The sequence below is a fragment of the Bos grunniens genome, chromosome 23 (genome assembly GCF_055505025.1).
Source record: "Bos grunniens cultivar Pamir isolate PY7600 chromosome 23, Bosgru_T2T1.0, whole genome shotgun sequence".
Lineage (NCBI taxonomy): Eukaryota > Metazoa > Chordata > Mammalia > Artiodactyla > Bovidae > Bos > Bos grunniens.
Window position 1 is genome coordinate 10,195,603 of NC_141187.1, and position 26,112 is coordinate 10,221,714.

The following is a 26,112-nucleotide window of genomic DNA, read 5'->3' on the forward strand; positions in this document are numbered from 1 at the left end:
GCCTGCTGATGACATCTTCCACCTGCTGTTGTCCCTGCAGCTGATGAGCTCTGAAGAGGGGATTAGCCTCTGAGAAGAGACCTTGCTGGTTCTCTTGATCTTTGACCAAACTTGCGGATTGTGCTGCTTGAATTCTCCCTCCGTGTTCCCTTACTGGATGTCTTTGCAAGGTGTGTTACCTTATTGATTGATCATGACTTCTTTGTTGTTCCTCAGGTGAATGAACTGCCTACCCTACGAAAGGAACTTATAGAAACTAAACAAGCATTGGCTCAAGCCAACCAGGATAAAGAAAAACTTCTTGAAGAGATTAGGAAATATAACCCCCTCTTTGAGCTCTGACAGCAGTGGCTCAGCGATCTTTGCCAAGGAGAGAGGAGGAGATCACCAGCAGTCACACCACCTGTGACAGACTCCGTCCAGTGCTGGACAAGCCGGCGGAGGACGCACAGCTCACTCCTGGTGGTGTCCTTTGTACTAGCGGTTCTGACTTGGATGGAAGACAGGGCAAAGCATGACCACGTTCCAGAAAGTTGGGGCCCACTTTGTGTGTGGCTCAGGCATCACGTCTCGCCTGTCCTTTTGGCCCTCAGCACACTAGGTGGAATCTTCTCAACACTGTAGGGTCATTTCACCACCTGGTTTCATGGCAGAGACCTTTGCTTGCTCCACAACCTGTGTGAACAGCGCAGAGTTCCCATCTCCTTGTTCGGTCACCCACAGAGTCACCAAAGGTTCTGTGTCTCAGAGCTTGCTTTCTGTAGTGGACCTGGGAAGTGCTGCGGCGGTAGAATGGAACAGGAAGTAGCCAGCAAGGCGGGAGCCAGGGGAGGCACAGGAGTAAGTGAGACATGGATTCTGCCTTGTTTGGAAAGGAAACTAAGCCCCTGTCATCTTGGCTGATGTTACAATCAGATCGTTCAGGGTTAAGCTTCCTCTGTGTGACGCCTGTCATCGCTGTGATGCTGTGGTAGGAAGTAAACAGCAGTAGCGGCTCCCTTGTATCACCTCTCCCTTCTGTAACACAGTGTGTTTGAAATTTAAATCAAGAAACGATTCACTCTGGGCTAGGTTGAGGTCAAGGCTTGGTGGGGATCGTAGGAGAGCTTGGTTCCTACTGAACCCACTATTGCCAGCCGTGTCCTGTCTGTCTTCCACAGCTGCCCCTCACAGGTTTTTTCCTGTCTCCCGGGGGTCCCTGGCACATCAGCTTTCCCAGCGCTGTGACTTCCTACCAGCAATCTCCTTAGTCCTTGGTGGTGTCGGAACTGAAATTGTGTTTTATACGGTAACATAAACATCTCAGCAGTTGCCTCTCACCTGCCTCTATCACTGTGGCTTTTTAAAATCATGTTATTTTGACTTGAGTTAAAAAAAATCTTCAGCATAGCTAGGTTTTGCCCTAACTGCTGAAAGAGCTATTTCCCCCTCTTTCTTCCCTAATTCCTCTCCAACATTCTATCTTGATCCATACTGCTCTGTGCTGTACTTCAAGCTCTGTTGATTGGACAGAACTGTTCATCAGCGAACTCACCTTGAATTGGCGAGATGGTAAAATAATGATTTAGTAGTGTCACTAAAGTCTTAATCACACATGACCTACTAGGGGAAAGATAAATGGTTTCCTTTATGGGGAATCATGCCTGACTTGTATATTCTAGTATTTTGACGATAAAAAGAAATATACATTCAAGAAGGAACAAGATCTAATTTGCTCAGACTTTTAAAGGCTTTTTGTTGTGATTTAAAACTAAGACAGTTTTAAAAACAGCAATTGCTATGAGTTTATGGGGATATCCTCTCATGCTTAGGAAACAGCTGAGAGACTTAAGAATAAACATCTTTCTGAGAGAATGTCAACAGTGGAAGTTCCCTATCGGTTGATGCTTGGTTTAACCTTATTTAAGAATTTTATAAATAACCTGAAAGTAGGATATTATAATGCAATCAAATGTCACTACTTCCAGGCAGTGAAGATAAACCAGAGGCGATTAAAAAAAAATTATTTGGCAAAACTAATACAATTATGAAAAGTTTAAAAATAAAATAAAATTTAAAAAAAAGTTTGCAGAAGATTCAAAGACTGGGCTGTGAATACTCAGGAAAGTGTCAGGTGAGATTCTCTATAGGTTAGTGTGAAGCAGTGCCCTTAGGGGAGAATAAGCAACCACTGAGACAGTGAGCCCTGGAAAGAGCTCAGGAAAGAAACCTAAGCGTTGCCATAAGGGAAGAGGGGTCAGAGTGCTGCTGTAGGGCGTGTGGAGCCAACACAGAAAACAGCATCTCAGAAAAGACCATGGTAACGCCTTAAATGATCTGTGCACTTCTAGGGGCCTTACTTACAGAGTATGTGGTGAAAGGTGAAAAGGTCTAGAGAACAGCAAAAATCATCAGGGGTGGAGGTACACGTCTTTAAAATGTGAGCTCCAGTTCTGAAAAGGATGAAAGCTGAGGGTAGTGTTAGGTCAGATATTCAGTCAAGATCCAGGGCATGTGCTTCGGGTCCCACAATACTAGGGCTGGCCCTTGTAGCCTTAGCACCTACAAGCACTTCTTGTAGCAAATCAGAAACTCCTAGGGCTCTCTGTTTAAGAAGTGGTGCTGTAAGAAACTATATTGGTGCAGAAGGTTTACGAGGAATCCTTGCATGATGACTTTCCAAAAGGAATTATAGGAAACTGGGGTTATTTGGTGATATACAATGGAGTTACCCACTGCATCCCTCCACAGACTCCCCTTTAAGTGCTTCTGTCAAAGGCAGAATGATCAACAAAAAGGATCACTGGTCCTCTCCAGCGTGGCATGTCTAATGTTCTTAGAGGGGACAGAGGAAGAGCCAGTAGCCAGAAGACAGAATTATCCAACCTCAGGCTCACCTGCATTGGTCTCAAATCACATTCTGGTTCTCTTCCCTTCCCCTGCTTTCCTGCCCTCCCTGTCCCTCCATGCGAAGAGTTGCCTGGTACACTTTCTCTTTAAGTGTCCGCTTGGTAGGAGGCAATAGAAACAAATCTGGCCAGCGCCGAGGCTCACCCCTTTAATGACCAGAGCTCGCTCAGGTTTCTGGGCTCTGTGGCGCTCTTGTCCATGTGACAAATGTAGCCCTAGAATTTGAATTTGCTTATGTGATAGCTTTGGCCATTGTCTTGAAGTTCCTCACTCAGGAAATGCGGTAGAGGGTCAGCATCCCATGGAATTTTAGTAAAAGTCATCTTGTATAACTTCATACTCCTATTCACTGGGGGGAGAAAAACTTTCATAGTGAAGAAATGTGACCTTGTTGGTAGTCCTCAGAATAAATGAAAAGGATGGAAGGAAAAAAATAGTAGTATCAGCTCCTTCGGCCTGCTGACGATTTCTGCCTTGGAGCTTTAAGACTGTGAACACGAAATAATAATACCTCAAGAAAATGTCTGGAGTGAAACACCCCTATCCAAGAGACTTCTGCCACTGCAGTCACCGTGTCAGCTGTGAAGCGTTTACACCTGGTATTACCTGTGACTGTCTAGATTTCCTGTTTATATGGAGGTACTGGAGATATGCTTTAGTGCAAATGGACTGGTTTAAATCTCTCTTAGCTAAGCTGCAGGGGTGCTTAGCAATCTCAAATCCTGTTTTTAACTCACTGGAATCATTAAGCTAGTTTATTAGACCTAAGACAGAAGGAATGGGTTCTAGTCTAACCATGGCTGCTTTTTGCTGTGTATTTAATCTGACCCTCATTTTGCCATGGGCCTCAACCTTTATGTACACTTTTTCATGGTTCTGAAAGGAATGGTTCCTGTATTTGGAATATACAAGGCTTAAGGCAGCCCTCACATACCGCATAACTGAAATTCTTCCATTTCATCCACTTACGTCAGTTTTCCCATAGGCTAGTTTAGGGGGTGGTGGAAAGGTGGTGTAGTTTGAACATACCGATACAGGAACTTTGCATTCCAAACCTTTAAACTAAGGTTGGTTCATTTTTTCCCTCCCTTATATGTTTACCTTAACTTCAAAAACAGTTAATAGTAATATCACAAAATGATGGAAACAGCATTGCTGCGCAAGCTAGTGGGATGACATCTGGCTATTTGAGAACTCCAAGAGCTGTCATTGCTCTGTGATTGACCATAGTCATTATTGTGCTTCAAGAGATTCTGCTGTGATTGAGGTCCTCTCCTTTCAGGGACTATAACCTTCCCTGGAATCTTCCCCTACCTCCTGCTGGAGGAGGAATATTCCCATTCACCTCTGGGTAGGTACATATAGTTGCTGTTGTTGAATGGGGATTATTTTTTCCATCTCTTACAACAGATACAAGGGGGAATACTCTTAGATAACCTTAAACTGTGAGGCTTTGCTAAGTGGCTGTACTTGGGATGTGAACTTTCTTCCTTATTATCTGTAAATTTCAGCCTTATCCAGTATCTCATATTGCAATAGGTATAGCTCCTATGACCACTTAAAAAGCTTCCCCTGGAGCTGAGATATGTATTTTTGTTTATTTGGTTTTCCCTGCAGTTTTTGGTCAAGATTTAGCCTGAGTCTTACAGCGTTTCTTTGTGAAATGCACCACTGAAGTGTCTTCTCCACTAGCTAAGTACATGTTTAAAGCCACAAGTTTTAATGCTAGACACTAAAAGCCAGATTTGCCCAACTTTGTGTCTAAGCTATTTCCCCTGCTCAGGGTGCTAACCAGAATTGGAATCTTTACTGACATGCTCAGGAAAGCTTCAAAAGCAAAAAGCTTCAGAACCCCTCTCCTTATGGTACTGAATGATAGAGAAGAAAGAACTCTTGGAGATTGCCCATTGCCAATTATACTACAGTAGCCTTATTACTGCTAATCACTGTCAATAAAAAGTCCCTCCATTCCCCTCTTCTTGAGGAAAACAATGAGAATGTATCCAATGAACTGGAATATTGGTCAGTATTGAGAAATTTTAATGTTGCAATATCTAATCAAACCTTGAGTGTACTGGTTCTGTGAACCACCTGAAAAAAGCAAATTAAACTTATTAAACAGTATTGGTTCTGGTATATCTGTTTATAGGAATTGAAACACATAGGCATTTACATTGTTTTTAAGTGCTTTAAGTATTCTTTATGAGATACAATCTTAATGGTTCTAGTAGGGATGGGGAGGGCTCCAGCTTTCACAAAAAATCCCAGACAAGTTTTATTTGGACACCAGCAAACTTCTCCCCATCCCAACCAGCTAGACAGAAAAAATACACACACGGCAGGTTGGAAAACAGCTTTATTAATCATTCACCATAGAAGAATCTCAAATGTTTACAGGGACAAACTGTTCCACTGCTTCTGCTGTCACCATGTCCTTCATGGTGGAGTATCACAGGTCAAGTTTCTGATTGTTTCATTTACTTAAAACCAGATGTAAAGAAACAACCTAATTCACAGCAACTTCAGGCTTCAACGTGAAACCATCAAACTGTCTTGAACAGGTTTTCTTTCTGAAAGCAGCATTCCTGTCCAGAAGATGCTTAAGGCACACCAACCTTTCTTCTTCCAACTAGCCAGTAATAGTTAAATGCCTCAGATGCCCTCAGAGGTCCCAATATTTAGTCAATATTTAGTCAAGGCAAGTATGAAACAGGGTGCATGCCTTCTTTTAGGTGCAATGAATTATCAGTTTTGAGAAAGACATTAAAATCATCATGGAATCCTTGGAGGACTGAGATACCAAAGCACCAGTGCAGAGAATCTCATGCAATAGGAAGTCCGGAAGCAGGGCTTCGTTCTTCTAGACTTTGGTCTAGAAGAAGATGATTTTTTTGTGCTTTGAGTTGGGAATTTGCCCCTTCGACTTTAACCTCCGAACAGCCTCCCTCATGTGTTTGGGTTGCAGTGGTGGCATTTCTCCCCACTTCTCACACACATCCAGTGCTAAACAGAGGACAAGGAGAAGAGTTTCATTATCACACAAGAGCTTATCACAATCCTTTCGAGTCCTATAATGCTCATTAATTCCTCTTAAAGGTGCTAAAGAAATAAACCAAGATATTTTCCCTTCTTCAGAGAATGCTATAAAATGTATCATTTAGCTTTAGCATGATATCCCACATCAGGCTTTATCACAGGCAACAGTTTAAAACACAGCTTCTCCTTGAAAGAATAAATATTTCACCAGCTAGAAATTAGCAGAGAGTAGCAGCCAGGTTCTTTACTTGATGGACAGGAGCTCCCAGGGGATCATAACATCAGGGACAACTACTCACCATACCACACTGGTCAGCCCCAGGGATGACTTTCTTTGTATCTCTACTTTGGGGAGCAGAAATGAACAAAGTCCATTGGAGAAAAATACCGTCTACTTCTGTCACCCTGGGCTGAGGACAAGAATCAGGAAGGGAGACTTCCAAGGTGTTTCCAGACCTCCTAGTATTGAAACTTTCAAGGAATAATGCATTCAATACATGCTCTCCTGAATATAAGGCTCTTGCCTTGGTCAACTTCTAGTGTAAATGGAAACTACCACTGGGACCTCATAAGTCCCTCAGTATATATATCCTTGGAAATAAGACCACCACAGGCTCAATCCAGTATTTAGACCAATACCACTTACCTTCTTCTACCACCTCCCCGACGAAAACTTTGGAAATACCAGACATAGCAATAACAACATTCTGAGACACAGAGGTGCCTGTGATGGACTGGATCAGCTTGAAAGAAGGACAAAAGACTGTGATTAAGGTAGTCAAGGACTGGCTTTGGAACATAACACCCACAAGAGCTCTGAACTAAGAGTTCACTAAAGGCTTGATGCTGAAACTGACACCAGTAATACAAGCTTTCAGGTGTATAATGGCCTATTTGTCAAGAATATAAAACTACAACTGGTCAGACTATTGAGGGGCATGTATTTTTATTTTCCTGCCTAAATGTTCCACCAACTTGCCTAACACTTCACTGCAAAATGTCAGTGGATACAGCCCTTGAGCCCTGTTCAATTCTCATGGCTCATGGAAATGAGTGTGACAGTCCGTCCTTACCCTTTTAATGGCTGCCTTAGGGAAAGCTGACCGGCGGTACATTTCATAACGGTTCAGCTGCTCCTCAGAAAAAGAAGAAACCAGGATTCTAGACAAAGATTCAGGTAATTAAGTTCACTTATAACAACAAATACTTAAGATATACACATTATTATGTCAATAAAACCAAGTCTCAGACATTAAAAAAATTAATTTTTCAAGGGACCAATAGTATTCGGCTTAGTATTTATGAGGAATGAAGAGAAAGTATTTCTATTACTCGACAACAGGTGAAACATAAGTTCCTTTCTTACTTCACTAAGAACAAAAACAATGTTGGGTTACTGAATCACAGTAGATAGATTATGTTTTCAGCAGTAGGCTCTCTCTTCCCATAATGCTATCTCACTACATTTCACATGATAAACATTTTTCAAAAAACAGATAAAGAAGTATTAAAAAGCATGGTGCTAGTGAGGGTGGGAAGACACAAATTCATACATGCTGGTAGAGTGTGGGTGGAACACCTTTTTGGGGATTCTGAAAATACAAATGAAAATCCTTTGAAAATGTTCATATTGTTTAAACTACCAATTACACTTCCAGGGGTTTATTTTAGGAAGTATATGGACAGGTATGCAAAGACATGCTCAAAGATGTTGATCATAATGTCAAAAGAAAAAACAACTGCAGAGGTAGATTACATTATATTATAGTTCATCCACATAATAGAATACAATGCGGCTGTTAAAAATGACAATTTACGGGCATATTTACTGACATGAAAATATGTATATATATCAAACATTAAACTATATCTGAAAAGGTATATACACAAATATATGCCCTGGGTAAACTCTGGGTTGTGGGGTTATAAGTAATTGTTTTTTCTATTTTTCTGTATTTTCTGAATTATTTGCAACAAATTCATACTATTTTTACAATCAGAAAACATAATGAAAACAGGTTATCAACAGTATTTAACATCTTTGAAATTAATTTTATTTACAGATAAATATAGGTAAAGAAAATATCTTGGTGAATATATGTCAAAATGTTAACTGTGATACTTTCAAATCCTAAAAGATGATGCTGTGAAAGTGCTGCACTCAATATGCCAGCAAATTTGGAAAACTCAGCAGTGGCCACAGGACTGGAAAAGGTCAGTTTTCATTCCAATCCCAAAGAAAGGCAATGCCAAAGAATGCTCAAACTACTGCACAATTGCACTCATCTCACATGCTAGTAAAGTAATGCTCAAAATTCTCCAAGCCAGGCTTCAACAGTACTGTGAACTTCCAGATGTTCAAGCTGGTTTTAGAAAAGGCAGAAAAACCAGAGATCAAATTGCCAACATCCGCTGGATTATTGAAAAAGCAAGAGAGTTCCAGGAAAACATCTATTTCTGCTTTATTGACTATGCCAAAGCCTTTGACTGTGTGGATCACCACAAACTGCAAAATTCGTAATGAGATGGGAATACCAGACCACCTGACCTGCCTCTTGAGATATCTCTATGCAGGTCAGGAAGCAACAGTTAGAACTTGACATGGAACAACAGACTCGTTCCAAATAGGGAAAGGAGTACGTCAAGGCTGTTTATTGTAACCCTGCTTATTTAACTTATATGCAGAGTACATCATGAGAAATGCTGGGCTGGATGAAGCACAAGCTGAAATCAAGATTGACGGGAGAAACATCAATAACCTCAGATATGCAGATATCATCACCCTTATGGCAAAAAGCAAAGAAGAACTAAAGAGCCTCTTGATGAAAGTGGAAGAGAGTGAAAAAGTTGGCTTAAAGCTCAACATTCAGAAAACTAACATCATGGCATCTGGTCCCATCACTTCATGGCAAATAGATGGGGAAACAGTGGAAATAGTGACAGACTTTTATTTTTGGGGGCTCCAAAATCACTGCAGATGGTGATTGCAGCCATGAAATTAAAAGACACTTACTCCTTAGAAGAAAAGTTATGACCAACCTAGACAGCATATTAAAAAGCAGAGACATTACTTTGCCAAGAAAGGTCTGTCTAATCAAGGCTACGGTTTTTCCAGTAGTCATGTATGGATGTGAGAGTTGGACTATAGGGAAAGCTGAGTGCCGAAGAATTGATGCTTTTGAACTATGGTGTTGGAGAAGACTCGAGAGTACCTTGGACTGCAAGGAGAACCAACCAGTCCATCCTAAAGGAGATCAGTCCTGAATATTCATTGGAAGGACTGATGCTGAAGCTGAAACTCCAATACTTTGGCCACCTGATGTGAAGAACTGTCTCATTTGAAAAGACCCTGATTCTGGGAAAGATTGAAGGCAGGAGGAGAAGGGAATGACAGAGGCTGAGATGGTTGGATAGCATCACTGACTCAATGGACATGAGTTTGAGTAAACTCCAGGAGTTAGTGATGGACAGGAAGGCCTGGCATGCTGCAGTCCTTGGGGTCGCAAAGAATCGGACATGACTGAGCGACTGAACTGAACTGAAAGTGATATTTTTCTTTTAACTTAACCATAATATTGATGTATTAATTATCTTAGTTTGAGTTTAAAAAAGTAAATTTTAAGGCCAAGAAAAATGTATTAACTATGTGGTCAGTTTAGAGACTTGAAAAGGGAGTGATCAGAAAACTGACTTACTGCATCTTTTGAATCTCATCTTCATCCACTTTCTGCTTCTTCTCTTTCTTCTCTTTGGTATCTATTTTCAGTTTTTTGGCTGCAGGAGTAAGTAATGAGTCTTCCCTTTCAACTGCTGTTAAATCTGCAATATCCTGACTCTTGAGCTAAGAAGACAAAAGATACCCTTTATATATACGGCCTACTTTACAGACTTGAGTAAGGCAAAAAGACATTGTTCTCATACAACACAACGAATTCTCTTATTTCTGTAGTTTTTTGGTTCCAGGCATTGGCTGTACATCAAAGATAAGATATCCTATCTCTACTAAAGGAGTTTACAGCCCAACCGGGGAAAGAAAAGCTGCTACATAATCCAGTTGTCCAGGTAACCTATGATCCTAGTTTCAGTATCTGTTTACACAGGCATGGTAATGCCAAGGATCATGAAAGCCACACTCCCCTTGAGCCCACCCTTCTGACCTCATTCTTTATTTATTTGGCTGCCTTGGGTCGTAGTTGTGGCTTGTGGCATCTTTCACATGCTGCGGACTCCCTAGTTGTGGCGCAAGGGCTCCAGGGCACACGGGCTTCAGGAGTTGTGGCACGCGGGCTTGGTTGCTCCCACACATGTGGGATCTTAATTCCCCAACCAGGATGGAACCCACATTCCCTGGGTTAGCAAGGCAGATTTTCAACCACCGGACTACCAGAGAAGTCAGTGACTTCAATCTTTAGAGGGGATATAAGAAAACTTCTCTCCATACAGCCAGCTCTTCTTCGTCTAAACCTATGGATTTCTTTACCAATGATGAGTCCATGTGGAAAGAATATTTTAAAAAGGGCACCTTCTTATCAAAGCAGTGTTTCTTTGAATTTGGAACTTTTAAGTGAGCTTCTCACACATGTAGTGCTCTTTTCTTCTTTCCAATTCTACTGTATCAAGCAAATATTTATTTCCCATTGCTGGACTGAGAACTTGAACTTTTTTTTTTGGCCTTGCTGTGTGGCTTGTGGGATCTTAGTTCCCTGACCTGGGATTGAACCTGGGACCCTTGCAGTGAGTGTAGAGTCTTAACCATTGGAATTCCCTAGACTGAACATTTTTTGAAGGTTTGTCTCTTATTATTTATCCCTCTTTGCATAAACATTTAACATTGTTTTATTCACAATATGTTTAATAAAGACAGCAAAAACCCCTCAAAATCCAAACTTCATCCCCTCCAACTTAACATAGAATCTAAGGATACGACAAACCTCATTAATGAGATTTAACTTCTGTTTTCCTTACAGAGGAACTCACATTTAAATTCATATGGGAATATGAGAGGTAGGTGAGAGTGAAGGCAGTAAATCTTTTAACAACTTTTTCAACTTCTTCTCTGGTTACTGATACATATGAATTTTCTAACCTTTTTGTGCTTCAATTTTGATGATTTACATTATCCTTAAAAATGAGCCATTTGTCTTGAATTTTCAAAATTAGTCTAAACTTGAACATTAGATTTTCTTAAAGCTTAAAGATCTCCAAATCAGTGCCTATAAACACTGCAAATAAGCAGGTCTTAATTTTATTGTTTCTTACAGTTTTTAAAGCACTAACTCATTAATGTCTATTTTTAATCCCTATTAACTCCTTGCTTTTACATTCTTCTGGTTTATCTTGTTCTTTTTTTGGTTTCTTGAGGTGGGTGCTTATTTTCAGTATCTCTGTAAAAATATGTAAGACAATGACTTTTTCTTTAAATAAAAATTTGGTCAAATCCAATAGGATTTGATGTTAATTTCTTTAATCCAAAGCTATTTAGAAATTGGTTTAAAATGTCCAGGTGTTAGTTTTTTTGAGGGAGTGGGAGAAACTCTGTGTTGTTAATTTCAGGTTCTATTGCACTGTACTGACAGAATATGATGTTATGATTTTTACTTTTAAGAATTTATGCTTTTCTTTGTGGTCTGGTATATGATCCATTTAAAAAAGTGTTTCAGAAGCATCAAAAGTTTTTTATCTTCTAGGTGCACAGCTCTTTACTGAACTAAGATAATTATTACTCAAATCCTTTCTGTCCTTGAGATCTGTTTTTTAAGTTCCTTCTTAAAGTAGTTTTGTCACATTTTTCTTAAAGTTCTTAATTTTATATATTTTGATGCAACTTTATGTTCTGAAAGGCAGCTTCCATTTAATCCAATGTCTTCTCCCATGAGCTCACACTTAAATTCAAACAGGAATTACAGTTCCAAGACCTCAAGACTCTATTTTTAGAAATGGAACCTACCTAAGGCTCTAAGATTCTGGTCTTCTGACTGATACTCAGAAGCAACACTGCTGAACACTTGGGATAGCAGTTTGGTGCTATAGAAACTCTTGGACATTAGCACCTAGGTCACTGGTAGCAGTTAAATGTCCCAAGAGGAGGAGAACATGACTAAATTACTACCTCAAAGTCTCCCATTAACGACTCAGCCTACAGTGACGAAGTTATGCTTAAGCAATATCTCAGAAATCATATTGAGGTGAAAGGGGTACCAGGAATCCTGGGTTCTAGCTTTTACCCTCCGTTTCAATGTCGATTGGCATCGACCCCAATTTCCTCACCAGGAAAACCAAGAAGCTATTTGAAATTCCCTTGGCAGTGGCTTTTTAAAGTCTTCATTGAATTTGTTACATTATTGTTTCTGTTTAATGTTTTGGTTTTTTGGCTGCGAGGCATATGGGATCTTCGCTCCCCAAACAGGGATGAAACCCGCACAGGCTGCATTGGAAGGTGAAGTCTTGACCACTGGACCGCTAGGGAAGTCCCCTCTTTGAAGCACCTTTAACGCCCAAGGGCAGTGATTAAAAATACTGACCTAATGGTTGAGTTACTGGAACTCAGACGGCTCTAAGGTTTCCTCCCCTTTTATACCCCAACTCTGCGACTGCAGATCTAAAGGGTTATGGTGACCTCGACTGTTTTAGCTTGGGAGGGACCAAACAGGAGGCCTGTCGGGCGAGAAGTGACACAAGCTACGCCGGCCTCATGGACACATCTCTCCCTACCTCGCCTTCTTCAGCGGCGGCCTCTTTCAATTCCCCGTCTCCGTCACCGTCTGTTTCCTCCGGGATTCCGTCCGTATCTGTAACCCTGGGGCCCCCAGGAGCCGCCGTCGTCTCGTCTGATTCCCCGGTCTCTCCACCTTTTTCCTTGGGCGATTCGCAGGCATTATCCATCGCGGCTAGAACCCGGGAGAGGAGAACGCGCCGCTGTCAGACTCCGGAGCTTAGGACGCAGCTTACTTCCGGTCGTCGCGCTCCGATGACATCACCAAGACCGCTGCTCCAAGGGGTCATTTAGAGACGCGCCCAGAGGGTTGCAGGGCTTCGGTTTACTCATTTGGTGGCGGTGCGGAGAGGGAAAGTTGAGGGTACGGAAATCAGTTTGTGGATTTTCCACCTTGAGAAGCCAGCATTTGTAAAGGAGGGTTTTGTTGTTTACTGAAGGGCTCCTTTTTCCTTTCCGTCCTTCTCAAATCACAACCTGTTAACGCCTTCCTAATCTGCTTTCCTCAGAGGAAAGTTTGCGGACAGGAGAAAACTCCATCCGTTGTTCGCCCTTGTGGAAAGCAGCTCCCGGGCAAACGCAGACAGGAACTCAACCTTTTACGCGTTCAGTTGGACCTCAGAGGCTTGTGTTAACATGGAATTGTCAGCATCTCTCTTTTGTTCCTCAAGCACCTAAAAAAATAGTCGTACAGCTTGAACTGAATTTATCCAAATTGATTAGTAACTCCACAACTACTGAGCGCCTTCTTCGAGCCAGAAATAGCCCTAGTACCAGAAGCAAAACAGGTAGTTTCTACCGAATTGCATATTTCCCAATTCACCAGTACTCAAGATCAGAGTCGGTTTTACAAATCTGACCTTTAATGTCAGTTTGGTTAATATCCGTCAAAAGTAAGAGGAAACGGGGCTCCCTGGCAGTTCAATTGTTAGAACTCTGCGTTTCCATTGCAAGGGGCGGTGGTTCGATTGGGGAGCTAAGGTCCTCCATGGTGGGGCGAGAGGGAGGGCGGTAAAAAAAAAAAAAAGAAACTAAGAGGAAACAAATCCTAAAGGGAGGGAAGTCTTTCCTTTGAATGTTTCGCTTTAACGAGGCATTTCAAGGATTGGGAGCATAAAGTGGGGTTATTTCCCTTTTAAGAATCTCCTCTCTTTCCTCATGAGGTGAGGAGGAGGTCACATTATTCACATATTTTATCACTAGGTTCCCAAACCCATGACATATTTATGGTGCAGAGGGAATGGGCTTGCAAATGTTGGTGCGCGTTACCACACTTCTCTCTTTGTTTCTACACTGCCTGGATGAATTACCGTATTTCCTGTCTTGCGAGTTCCCAAAACCTCTGGAGAAGGAGGGCACTTCAGGGGGCGCGGACAGGTGGACCGCGCTCGTCACCTTCCACTTGTACAGCGGGTGACCCCACGACGCAGCCTTCTTGGCAGGGAAGGCTTATCAGGGCGCGGCCGGGTCCACTCGACTCAGACGGCAGCCACCTGCGCCGGCCCGCGCGGCCCCGCCCAGCTAGGTGGGCATGGGGGCGGGGCGCGGGGGCGCGGTGACGCGTGACGCCGGATCCCGGAAGTGACGCGCCCCTGAGGGACAAGGCGTGGGGAGGGGGGGGTGGTGTCCCCGGCCGGCTCCGGGGGTGCGTTGCCCGGAGACAGAAAGTTTGGGAGCCAGAACGGGTTCGGCGGCGGCCCAGGGAACGGGGTCCAGGGCGCGGCGGCCCTGGGGATGGGGAAGGAGCAGGAGCTGCTGGAGGCGGCCCGCACCGGACACCTCCCGGCCGTGGAGAAGCTGCTGTCCGGGAAGCGGCTCTCCTCAGGCTTCGGGGGCGGCGGCGGCGGCGGCGGCTCTGGAGGCGGTAGCGGCGGCGGCAGCGGCTCTGGAGGTGGCGGCGGCGGTCTTGGCTCCTCGAGCCATGCCCTGTCCAGTCTGCTCAGGTAGGTAACGCTCCGGGTCCGGGTAGCTCTTGGAGACCCCCCTTCCTCCGTCCGTCGCCTGGGTCCCCGGAGAGATGGGGGCTCCGGAGACCCTGGCGGGCTGGGTTTGCTAGGTTTCCTGGGGCGAGGGGCGCAGGTGCGGGTCCGCGCGGCGTCGGGCTGTCTTCGTCTCCTGTCCTGACCGGGCTGCGAAGAATGGTGGGAGTGCCCAGGTGGCAGCCTCCGCCGCATGGCATAGCCCGGGCTTCACCGTCGGGTGCCAGCTGCTGTATCTCACAAGCCACTTTATGGGGGAAAATATGTGTATTTTAAATCTCCCTCATCTCCTGCAGAAACTCCCACGCCTTGCAGAATCTCGCGGTTCCCCTGAAGAAATGCTCTCGATTCCATTCTTTGGGGAACTTGGAACCTTCCACCAGGCTCTGCAGGACATGGCTTTTGTTGTTTATATTAAAATCGTCTCTAGGTTTATTACGTTCAAAGTGTTCTTCTTTGAGCCCCTCTTGTGCTTGAAGCTTAAATTCCAGTTTATTGTAGTGAACCTCACTGGATTAGTTTGGTAAGTGGCAGATGCAGGGTTCATCAATCAGGGGGTTTATTCATCAAAAAATGAAGCGTTAGACTTGTCTAGGACACTGAGGAGTGCTTTAAACTTTTCCAAGGTCTGTTAAAACAAACACTTGAATCTGGAGCTGTAAGGATTGAGAGGAAAAAGGTCGTGTTTTGTGTGGCTTGGAGGGGCGATTGGAGGTGCTTTGTCAGTGTGAGTAAAATGTGATGTTTCAGCAGCACTTTCATAGCCGGTTTTCTTTTCCTTCCTTGTTCTTTTGAGGTTTTTAAGAAGTGGAAGTTCACTTAGAAATGGCTTCGTTTGCTTTTGTTCCCCATTAGTTTATGTAACTTCAGTTTGAGTGAGCTTGGACCAAAGAAGCCTAAGGCTCTATTAAATTATTAGGTATTAAGCACTGAGTACAAAGCCAGGCCTATACAGGAAGATACTAAAAAGCAGTCTAAGAGAAGAATGCTCCCAGGGAGTTCTTTAGGGGAGGCAAAAATCAGTACCATTTGCAGCAATTTCTACAGCTCCCTAGGACAGTGCTGTCACATGATTAGTACTCAAGATTTGTTGAATAAACACAGGTATTAATTAGGGAATGACACATTTCTACATAAACTGATGGTGGTACTCACTGTTAGTAGTTCAAAAAAATGAGAGGTTACTTTGGGATGGGATGAGGTGGAGATGAGGAGGGGGACGTCAGCTGATGTGAGGATTTGGGTAGGTGACGCACTATGAGAGCATTCCAGGTGGGCCACCATTGTCAGGGGCACAGAGGTCTCCTTTGTGCTAGTGGGCCACTAGAAGAGCTTTCTATCCAGAGCTTTAAGTGGTTGGGTATGATAAAAGGAAATAATGGACAGCTGTACTTCCATCTTTCAGAGTGATTTAGTCTTTCTTTATTTTTCTGATTCTTGTATCAGTGCCTGACACAGGTGTTCAATAAATGTACTTTGAATGCATAATTTGGGTTTGAAATTTTACCTGGATTACTTAGATATTTCTGCACTTCTGATGTCTGTGAGATGAGAGAAAGGCCATACCGGTTTGGAGGTGCCTGTCTCTTATGCATTGAAGGCTACAGCATTTGTGTGCCAGAGATACCTTATTCCCCAGTATCCTGCTGAATATCCTGCTGAGGTGAGAAACTTTCACATATCTCCTGCCTTCAAGTACAGGTCGGGTTACTCTTAGTTCTCTCACTCAGGGACTGTTGACATTTTGCTGAAAATTTAGCGCCCTGTAGTTAAGCAAGACTAGAAAATCTTTGTTGATTTTTTTTTTTTACTTTGGGCTTCATGCTCATATGTCCAGTTTCTATAGTAAAGGGTGGATGGCTTGTGTAAGAGAGCTTGCTCCTTCTGACCTACTCCTGTATCTGTTATCCAGGTGATAGATAGCCTCAGAGCTGCCCTGGCGTCTCATCCCTGTGACTCCCACGGGCAGGGAGGACCTGCAGGCACTGGTTACACTAGGTGTGTCATTAATTAGATGGGACTCTGGTTCAGCCTAGTGAAGGATTTCTGAGAAATTGAAACCGTGCATTTAGATAATCCCTAGGTCAGCACGTCCTCCCTTTTTAGGTTTTGAAATAGTAGAGGGCAGATCTCCTGTGCCTACACACCCACCTCAAGGACCCTGGGTTATTAATGAGAGCCGTGGTGCCGTGGCTGCAGATCTGGCCCTTGTGTTAGCTGCCGTATCCTGCCCCACCAGTGCTGTCAGTTGCAGCCTGCCCTTGTCCAGCTGTTTTGAGTGACCAAGGGAAGCTCGCGGGAGCGGGAGCATACAGCTGCAGTGCATAGAAAGGTTCCAGATCACATGTAAGTTTGTCTCATCTGTTTGTGATGCAGTCCTATCCCCAGCCCCTTCCACAAAGGCTCTGTGCTTGTTCTTAAGCTACAGAATGCCTCTTCTCTTACCCCATCCCTATTCTGTTACACTGCTTTGGCTTAGGTCTTAACTTCTCAAAGCCCTCCCTAATGACCCTAAGACACACGGATCTCTCAGACTTCCACTTTGGAACCCCTTATCTGCAGTGACTCGTAGTGCATGCACTCATACTTTGCTTGTCTGGATTTCACAGTTTATTGCTTTATGTATTGTAACCCTCGGGCTTCCCTGGTGGCTCAGCAGTTAAGAATCTGCCTGCCAAGCAGGAGAGGCAGGTTCGATCCCTGGGTCAGGAAGATCCCCCGGAGAAGGAAATGGCAACCCACTCCAGTATTCTTGCCTGGGATTTGGTTCTCCCCAAATGTCAGAAGATATGACAGAGTTATTGCTTTTAAGAAAGGATTCTTGATATTTATTTAAGGAATTCATACTGCAAAAAAAGAGTGGCTACCCTAACTGTTCTATTGAAATGGCCCTTTCAACCAGAAAATGGATCTGTAGCTTGGAAATTGCAGTGACATGACAATTTTCTTCATGCTGACCCTTTTACTTTTGCCCTCCTCTGTGCCAGATTGCTTTTGAATATGCCTATTTTGAGCTAGATGATTTTAACATCCTGAGGAGGAGAGCAATGCTGACCATGTAAGGATGTCAAAAGGGCGGGCTTAGAAGCAGGAACTCATGGATGTGTGTGATCTAAGTTCCTGCTCTTCTAAGAGAATGCAAAAACAAAATAACAGAAACCCCACAACTGTTTACTGCTATAGCAGTTTTCTGGATATTCTACTAAACCTCTTAATTAAAAAATGGTTTTTACACAGTGGGGACTTTCCAGGTGCCTCAGCCAGTAAAGAATCCACCTGTCAATGGAGGAGACACAGGAAACATAGGTTCCATCCCTGGGTCAGGAATATCCCCTGGAGAAGGAAATGGCAACCTGCTCCAGTATTCTTGCCTGGGAAATCCTGTGGACAGAGGAGCCTGGTGGGCTGCAGTCCATGGGGTTGCAGAGTCAGACATGACTTAGCAACTGAGCATGTACTTTTTACACAGGGAGCTCAATCCAGTACTCTGTGACCACCTTGAGGGGCAGGATGGGAGTAGGTAGGAGCAGGGTTCAAGAGGGAGGGGACATGTGTATACTTACGGCGGATTCACATTGTCATGCGGCAGAGACCGATACAACAGTGTAAAGCAGTTATCCTCCGATTAAACAAATGGGAAAAAAATGGTTTTGAAGGAACTTCTTAAAATACTTATTTAAGTATAATTTTATTCACATGGCAGCCCTTTTTCCTTTCCTTTGAAGTTGCTGTACATTTTTGCTTTCTCTAAAGCAGAATGTGGTTCCCCTGTTAAAAAACAAAACAAAAAAGGTGGCATGCCTGGGAGTGACTGTAGTGTGGTTGCAAACATCTGAGCATGCCTAATTCTTAAACCGGGTAAGGCGTCTCCTGGTAGTAAAAAAGGATTTAACACAAGTTTAGTAAGTCGGAGATCTCCCTTTTCTTACTTCTCTGGTTGAAATTCAGTTTTGAGTGTCTTAGTTATAAAAATTAGAGACTGGAAACAGGTCAAACAGTCTTGTGAAGAATTTGGTTTGTATTCAGTCAGCTTCAGCATATTCACTTGTCCTGGGAGGTTATGGTCCTGGTGAAAGTTGTGTCTGGCCAGAAAAATCCCTTCAGAAGATTCTTTCCTGGACCCCACCCTCCTTGGTTTGTCCACTCAAACAGCTGTGACTTTTGGTTTTTCAAAAGGAAGTTAAGCTACTTCTACCCTAGTCTTCAGTAGGGAGAGTAAATTACTAGGTTTTATAGCCCAGAGACACCAAGGAAACCCCAAAAGTAGATGGTGGAGAGTTTGTTCTTGGAAATGTCAGGCTCTCCTGTGGGCAGGAACTGGGTCTGTGTTGGAGAGCCCTCAGAAAATGTTCCCCACACTGATTTCCAAAGGATTACTGGGAGATTTTTTGTGGTATAGAAAATTATATTGTTGTATTCATAGAACATCTTCACATAACTTTGGTGAGGTTAGAGTTAGTGGTAGTAATACTAGAAATTATATGGTATGGCTTCATATTTATCCTTTCTCAGTAATTTGTAGATCAGGTTTGTTTAGTTTACAAATCAAAAAAGTTTTTAAAACAGTTGTCTCTGCTTTACTTGTGATGTTATTACCACTATTAAAAACAGTGAAGATGTTCCAAGAAGTAGAGCTGCCTTCTGACTTACTTAACTGGTGAGAGTTTCAGCATGGTAGCTATGGGGTCAGGCTCAGACCCAGCTCTGCCTTGTGAGGTAGGCAAATTACTTCACCTCTCTGAGCATCTGTGTCTCCATGTTTATTGAGTTGGCCAAAAGATTCCTTTGGGTTTTTCTGTAAGATGTTACTGAAACACTTAAATGAGCCTTTTGGCCAACCTAATACAATGTGCCCAGGATAGTACCTACTTTCTGAAGCAGCATCTCATGAGCTAAGATATTAAGACACATAATGCCTGGCTCTTGCCAAGGGCTTGGTAAACCTGGGCTGCTACAGTCATTTGATGGGAGCCCAATGCTTGCCACCTTTGAGAGATCTGGAATGATAATCCTGTTTTTTTTTTTTTTTTAATGTTTCCATGTAAAGATTTATAGTAATTTATAGCTGGAGAAGGCAATGGCACCCCACTCCAGTACTCTTGCCTGGAAAATCCCATGGACGGAGGAGCCTGGTAGGCTGCAGACCATGGGGTCACGAAGAGTTGGACACGACTGAGCGACTTCACTTTCACTTTTCCCTTTCATGCATTGGAGAAGGAAATGGCAACCCACTCCAGTGTTCTTGCCTGGAGAATCCCAGAGACGGGGGAGCCTGGTGGGCCGCCATCTGTGGGGTCACACAGAGTCGGACATGACTGAAGCGACTTAGCAGTAATTGATAGCAGAGGCTCCCAGCATTTTCAAATATGAGATAATGGTGGCAAAGTTACAAACTGATATAGACTCACAATCACTTGTCTGAAATCTTGGGGCTTAGAATCCAGAATTTGGGGGTTGTGGAAGATACTGACCCCCTACTGGAATCTGGGGCAGCACTCTGAAACATTATATTTTTGCAGTGAAACTTGTTAATATTCACACTAAATGGGATAACTGTGAAGCTGCTCCATGTCAGTTTTGTATCTAAACAAATTTGCCACTAACTTTTGAAAGTGCGTTTTCAGAACTTTTTGGTTTTCTGAACTGTAGATGAGGAATTATGGATCTCTGCCTTTATTGCAGAAAAATTGCTAGCCACAGTAAAAGCACAAAGAAGAAAATCCTCTATAGTTCTACTACCTAGAGAAATTAGCTTTTATAATTTTGATGAACATACTTTGGTCTTTTTTCTATACACCCTTTTTTTTTTCCCCCTGAAACAGACCATTGTGCTGTATGTACCTTGTCTCAGATTTCTCCTTAATATATTGTGAGCATTTTACCATCATTTTCTAGTCCCCTCAACCTCATTTGAAATGGGTAAGTCGTATTCCATAGTGTGTATGAACTGTAATTTATTTAATCCCTTCCCCGCCATTAGGTATGAGTTTGCTATTAGTTTTCTGCTGTTGGAATAACACTGTGATGTACATCCTTGCAGATAAGTTTTTGTGCATGCTCGTGATTACGACATTTTATATTCTCAGTAGGATAGTAGATGTAATTTGAGTATTTAACCACTGCAAAAATCACATATGTGCAGTTGAATTTGAGGATTCATAATAATTCTTAGGCTCCTTACATCTCCTGGGTCCTTCTGATTGGAAAGTAATGTCCTGATCTATGGCTCCTAAATGCTGCTTATGTTTAGAAAGTTACCTTTGTGAAGACAGAGAATTTTTAATAGTCAGGTTGGGGCCTCTTGGGTCCTTTCTCAGAGGCAAAATGTTTAGAAGAGGGCCAGTAGTACGCTCCAAGCAGAATGAGACAAAATCCATTTTGTTTCTGCCATTTGTTGTTCTAGCCTTTATTGTGGGACATTTCAGACATACAGAAGTCCAGAGACTTACTTATTTATTTTGACTTGAAGCTTATGGCATCTTAGTTCCCCAACCATGGAGTGAACCTAGGCCCTTGGCAGTGAGTGCAAAGTGCTAACTAGTGGACTGCCAGGGAATTCCTGAAAATATTTTATTTTATATTGTTGGTTTGTTGAAATCTGCGTTCAAACAAGATCTATGCATGGCATTTGGTTGGAATGTCTCATTACTGTCTTTAAACCTTTGGGTTTCATCTCTGTCACTTTTTTCATTCCAGTTTACTTGTTGAAGAAAAAAATTGTTTTTGTCAGTTTTTGACAAAAAATTCATTTGTCTGTTTACCAGAGCCTGGGTTTTGCCGATTGCATCTCTGAGGTATCGTTCAGTGTGTTCATCTGTTCCCTGTGTTTGCTATGAGCTGGAAACCAGATCCTGGTTTAGTCTGATTCAGGTTCAGATTTTCTGGCAGGATTTCTTCCTAGTGGGTTTCATGTATGTCCCCCTGTTTAGGCTTCTTTTTTTGTGACGTTGGCAGCCATTGGCACTCATGATCTATAGCCCTGATTTAGAATTTGCAAAGTGGTGGTGTTTTCATTTTTATGTTACCATCTTCATTTATTGACTGAAATACTTTCTGGAGAGAAACTTTATAGAGAAACCTCATGTTATTAACTGCTTTGTTACCCTGAGGTACAGTTTGTGCAGGAAAGAGGGATTAAATGCTTGATTCTTCCCCCTTATTTACCTGTTTTCAAATCAGGTTGCATTCCAAGTGGTCTTCAGAGGTGTCCAATGAGTTTCTTGTGAATAATCATTATGAATGCACAGACTTAAGCATATTCGTGCTTCAGTAATAACCTTTCTAAAATGTGCTCTGAGACATTTAGATTTTGACAATTTTACCAAGTAAAGCCCTTGAATTGGTTTGTAATGAAGTGGTGTGTTTGTTGTGTGTGTTGGTATATTTTAGTTGAATGCTGTGTCTACTCAGAGTCCCCCAGTTGTGCTGGTTCTTCTGGTCACTTGCAAATCAAGCATTAAGATCTTTGAATCTGGAGTAGTTCATCTGACTTTTAATTTTTTTTAAGTTTTCCACTGGCCATACTTGGCCCTATAAGTTAGAAAGCCTTAAAAAGATACTCTAGGGACTTGAATAACCAAATTTCTTTACATTGTAATTATGGAAGACCCACTAAGAGTGGTGTTTTCCCACCAGCTTTATGGTGTGACTCTAGATAAGAGTCTGTGTCAAGGTGAGTTGTTACTTATTCAGTCTCATGTTACTCTGAATATATTTCATGGTGTCACACTTTTTTAGTATAAGCATTGAATAATCAGGTCTTGTCATTGATTTCTTAATTGTTGCATTTAGAGCTCCCACTCAGGTCTGATTTCGAGTTCCTGTACTGCTATCTGTATATATTCTTTTTCTTTTTGATTTGGAGCTCAGCTGTATATGCAAGCCTTTCTTTGTTTTATTTTATCCCTTGGTTTTGTGTTTGGAGTGGGGGTGGGAGGTCTGGGTCAGGATCTTTCTGCTTTGGCGCAGATTCCCCCTTTGACCAGCCATGCAAATGTTACATGTGTAGCCTCAATTTAAAAGTGATAAAAGCAGCACATAGAACGACTTATTTGTTTCTCTTTTTGACAGTTGTTGGGACAATCAGGGTTCTACTTCAAAGAGGTCGTGGCCTCTATTAGGCAGTGACAGCATCCAGCTCCTTCGTACTGGCTTCACAGCACTTTCATGTTGGGCTCTCAGATTCTTTAAAGAGCATTGTCATGAGTTAAGATGAAAAATGAAAACAGAAGTAAGAGAAGAAATATATTGGACTTCATTTACTGAGAAAGGAAAATCTATCTTAAGTCACCTGAGCTTCACAGCGCCAAGGAGTTTAACACTTGAGTCGGGCAGTGTGTAATTCTCCCAGGACTGAAGCTGTGGCTCTGCCTCCATGGATGGGGTCCGTCCTCTGTTGGGGCTGAGGGAGGACTTGATGTGGTGTCTGCAGAACAGTCTTTTCCTTTACTATGCCTGGAAAAGCAGCTCCAAGGGTATGTCCCGTGAATAATAATACCAGTATCAGCACTGATTGAACATTCACTGATACTGGATTAGTAACAGTAATTTGGAGGACATTAGTAAGTGCTTGTCCTTACTAAGGTTAAGAAAGCAAAATTTTTTATTATTGTCCCTCCTTCTGTTCATCTTGTACCTTTCAGCTTTGCATGTGTGAAGTCAGATCTTCTAATTGGGATTCTTTTCAGCCACAGAAAAAGCTTAAAAATCTCAGAAGTTTAAATATTATTAATTAAAAAAAAATTGAAAACTCGCTCTTCTCAGCTGTGAAAAAATAGAAACAGTGGTGCTTTTACTTAAGATATCAGATCTTTAGAAAACAGAAGTGAGTTTATTTGGAGATGGTGCTTTATGTAACCTTGGGAGGATGCTGCTTTTTTGGCCGCTCCTCACAGCTTACATAGACTCTTAATTCCTTGCCCGGGGATTGAACCCAGGCCCCAGCAGTGAAACTGCCAAGTCCTAACCGTTGACCATCAGGGAGTTTCCAGAAAGACCCACCTTAAAGGGAGTTTCTGTCTGTATCCCAGCTCTTCTTGTCTGAGTGAACCAACTTGTTGACTTTGTTTTCCTTTCACCTGAAATAAGCCTTCATTCTGATTTCTTTTCAGTCTCCTTTAAACAGTCCATTTCTCAAGTTATTTTTCCTTTTGAGTTATAGACCTGCTTCTGAGGAGTCCGATGGCCAATGGCCAGAAGAGGTTTCAAAACAGATCATTTTAGGACTGTTGGCCTGGAAGATTCCTAGACTTGGTGGGTTTGTCTTTAGCTCTTTGCTGGAGCCCCGCCCTGGCTTTGTTGATTCCTCTTAGTATCATGTTCCCTACTTGTCTTCTGATCCAGCTTGATTTTGGACCCTGGTTCCATCCAGTGGTCTGATTCTTGCTTCTTCAGGTTGCCCCACAGCCCTGATAAAACTCCAGTGAAAGCCCAGTCCAGATTGTAGAATTTGAGGTAGTTCACTCACAGGTTAATTCAGAGCTGTAGCTCAGAACTGTAGCTGTAGACTCTGGGCTGGGGGGTTGTACATGATGTGGGGAGAGAGTTTCGTTTCTTGAGCCCTTAATACTTTGCTTGGCCTGTGCCTGGAACTTCACACCCTATTTTCTCAGTCTATCTTCACAATGTATCTGCTGGATAATTGTCATTACCCACCTGTTACAGATGAAGTAGCGGAGATTCAGGGAGAAGTTAAAGTGACCCGCTCAGGGCCACACGGAGGAGGGCAGAGCCAGGAGTCTGACTCCCCAGACTGTTGCTGATAAAGCACTGAGTTTGACCCCTTGGAGAATTTGAGTGTCTTTGGATATGATTCACACCACCCATTACTCTCTTTAGGTAAAGTTTTACTAAAGAAGATTAATTAAGGATTTATTTATTTTAATTTAGTAGTTGCTTTGATAACCCTTTTTATCATCTGCAGTTCTTAAGCACTTTACAAATATTAGCTCATTTTGTCCTCATAACAACACTTTGGGGAAGGCACTAGAAATATTGCCAGCTTACTGATGAGGAAACCGAAGTACGGAGCCGTCAAGTACCTTGCCCACGATAGTGACTGGGAGGTGCTGAGGCTTGGTTCCCAGCCCGGGCAGACTGGCTGCGGAGTCCTTAGTTTTAGCCTTCATGCAACTGGGGCAATTTCTTCCTTTTAGTAAGCATGTAACACAAAATCCTTTAAACACTGACTACATAAAGTGAGATGGTTATTATAAAGTCATTGGCAGTTTCCTTGGATGTAAGAAAGTTAGATGAAGGGAATGTCTTCAGACTTACACCAAATAATATATTAGTACAGAATACAGAGGGGAAGCCCTGCAACTCATGAAGAAGACAAAACCTCCTATATTGCTTTCCTCAGACTTTCCTTCTAGAAAATTCTCATCTTCCTCTCAAGCAGGTTAATGCATTCCTGAATTTCACCTCTGAGAAAATTCACGCCCCTCCCTTTCCCCACCAAATTTTAAAGTGATAAAGAATTGTTTTGGACACATCAGTACCGCTGAGTGTCTGATGTACCACTGAGTCCACGGTGTATGCAAGAGAAGTAAATCTAAACAATTGGCAAGAAACTAGAGGCCTGTGTGTTTGAAATTATTTTTAACTATGCTTACCTGTTCTGCTTTTTTATTTTTTTAAACAATTCTTTACCTTTCCCCTCCCTCATTAGTGGTTGATGACCAGATTTTACATTCCCAAACAATAATTAGTTTGTCCATAAAATGATTTTCAGAGACTGTTATCTGGCTGGGTCAAATGATTTTTGATAGTAGCTTGAAGCCTGGGGTTATGGAATAGGTAATATTACTTCCATAATCCTTGGTGCTTTAATCTTCACAATCCTGTGATATTGGTATCAGTGGTGATTTTTCTGATAAGAAAGTTTTAAGTGACTTGCCTAAGGCCAAGACTTTCCATTTTCAAGGCCTGTAGAGTCTATTTTACGTGGAGATGATGGCTGCCAAGTGCAGGTCTGCGCCTCCAGGTTGTGGAGGTAGAAGGAAAAGGTAGTGCTTCTAGCTAGTGGTCCTGAAAGCACCTATGGTCCCTGCGGCTTAGCAGTCAATGAAATACTCCATAGCTTTTTATCTGTTACAAGTGAAAATGCCTCAGGTGTTGAAATTGGCAGAGACTCCAGATTTGTTACTTTTTAATCTCTTGCTCTCTCCATAATTATGTTTAAGACCTGGCTGGAGAATAGTTTTCTTGCTAGTCACTTTTTTTTTTTGTCTTGCTAGTCACTCTTAGCAGCAGCCCTTACATCATCTTTAGCAGACCCATAGCAGACTTTCAGAAAGGTTTTAAAGTGAATGATCAAGGGTTTAGTGTTTCCTTTTCAAATTTAACAGTTTTTTCTTTCTTGAAGAAACAGTGTATACAAAATCAGGACCCAGTACTTTTAGTTAAGTTTTTTCAGACAGCGCTTTTTTCAGATGTCTTTTCTTTAACCATCATGATCTGTTAGACTCATTGTCTTTAGTGACCATGATTTCTGTT

General features: G+C 42.4%; 3 protein-coding genes across 25 annotated transcripts in view; 2 read left to right on the plus strand and 1 right to left on the minus strand.

Moving 5' to 3' along the window:
* Window positions 1–5,013, plus strand: part of BLTP3A (bridge-like lipid transfer protein family member 3A) — a 72,942-nt gene extending 67,929 nt beyond the window's left edge. For all 4 annotated transcript variants that reach the window (XM_086371242.1, XM_086371243.1, XM_086371244.1 and 1 more), the window contains one exon: window positions 217–5,013. In XM_086371242.1, the coding sequence (XP_086227368.1) occupies window positions 217–342 (126 nt within the window). In that variant the 3' untranslated portion in view covers window positions 343–5,013. The remainder of the gene's footprint in view (window positions 1–216) is intronic.
* Window positions 5,014–5,227: 214 nt separating this feature from the next.
* On the minus strand, window positions 5,228–12,866 carry TAF11 (TATA-box binding protein associated factor 11). The gene is made up of 5 exons (XM_086371320.1): window positions 12,637–12,866; window positions 9,621–9,766; window positions 6,999–7,086; window positions 6,572–6,668; window positions 5,228–5,892 (listed from the first exon to the last, which is right to left on the minus strand). The coding sequence occupies exons 1-5, from the start codon at window positions 12,805–12,807 to the stop codon at window positions 5,762–5,764; spliced, it is 633 nt and encodes a 210-aa protein (XP_086227446.1). The 5' UTR covers window positions 12,808–12,866; the 3' UTR covers window positions 5,228–5,761.
* A 680-nt stretch (window positions 12,867–13,546) lies between these two features.
* The window catches only part of ANKS1A (ankyrin repeat and sterile alpha motif domain containing 1A), a 169,081-nt gene continuing 156,515 nt past the window's right edge, over window positions 13,547–26,112 (plus strand). For 11 of the 20 annotated variants that reach the window (XM_086371247.1, XM_086371252.1, XM_086371249.1 and 8 more), the window contains exon 1: window positions 14,198–14,580. In XM_086371247.1, coding sequence (XP_086227373.1) covers window positions 14,372–14,580 — 209 coding nt within the window. In that variant the 5' untranslated portion in view covers window positions 14,198–14,371. Of the gene's footprint in view, window positions 14,581–26,112 lie in introns of all 20 variants that reach the window. The other 9 variants (XM_086371250.1, XM_086371256.1, XM_086371253.1 and 6 more) reach the window with 4 other exon arrangements.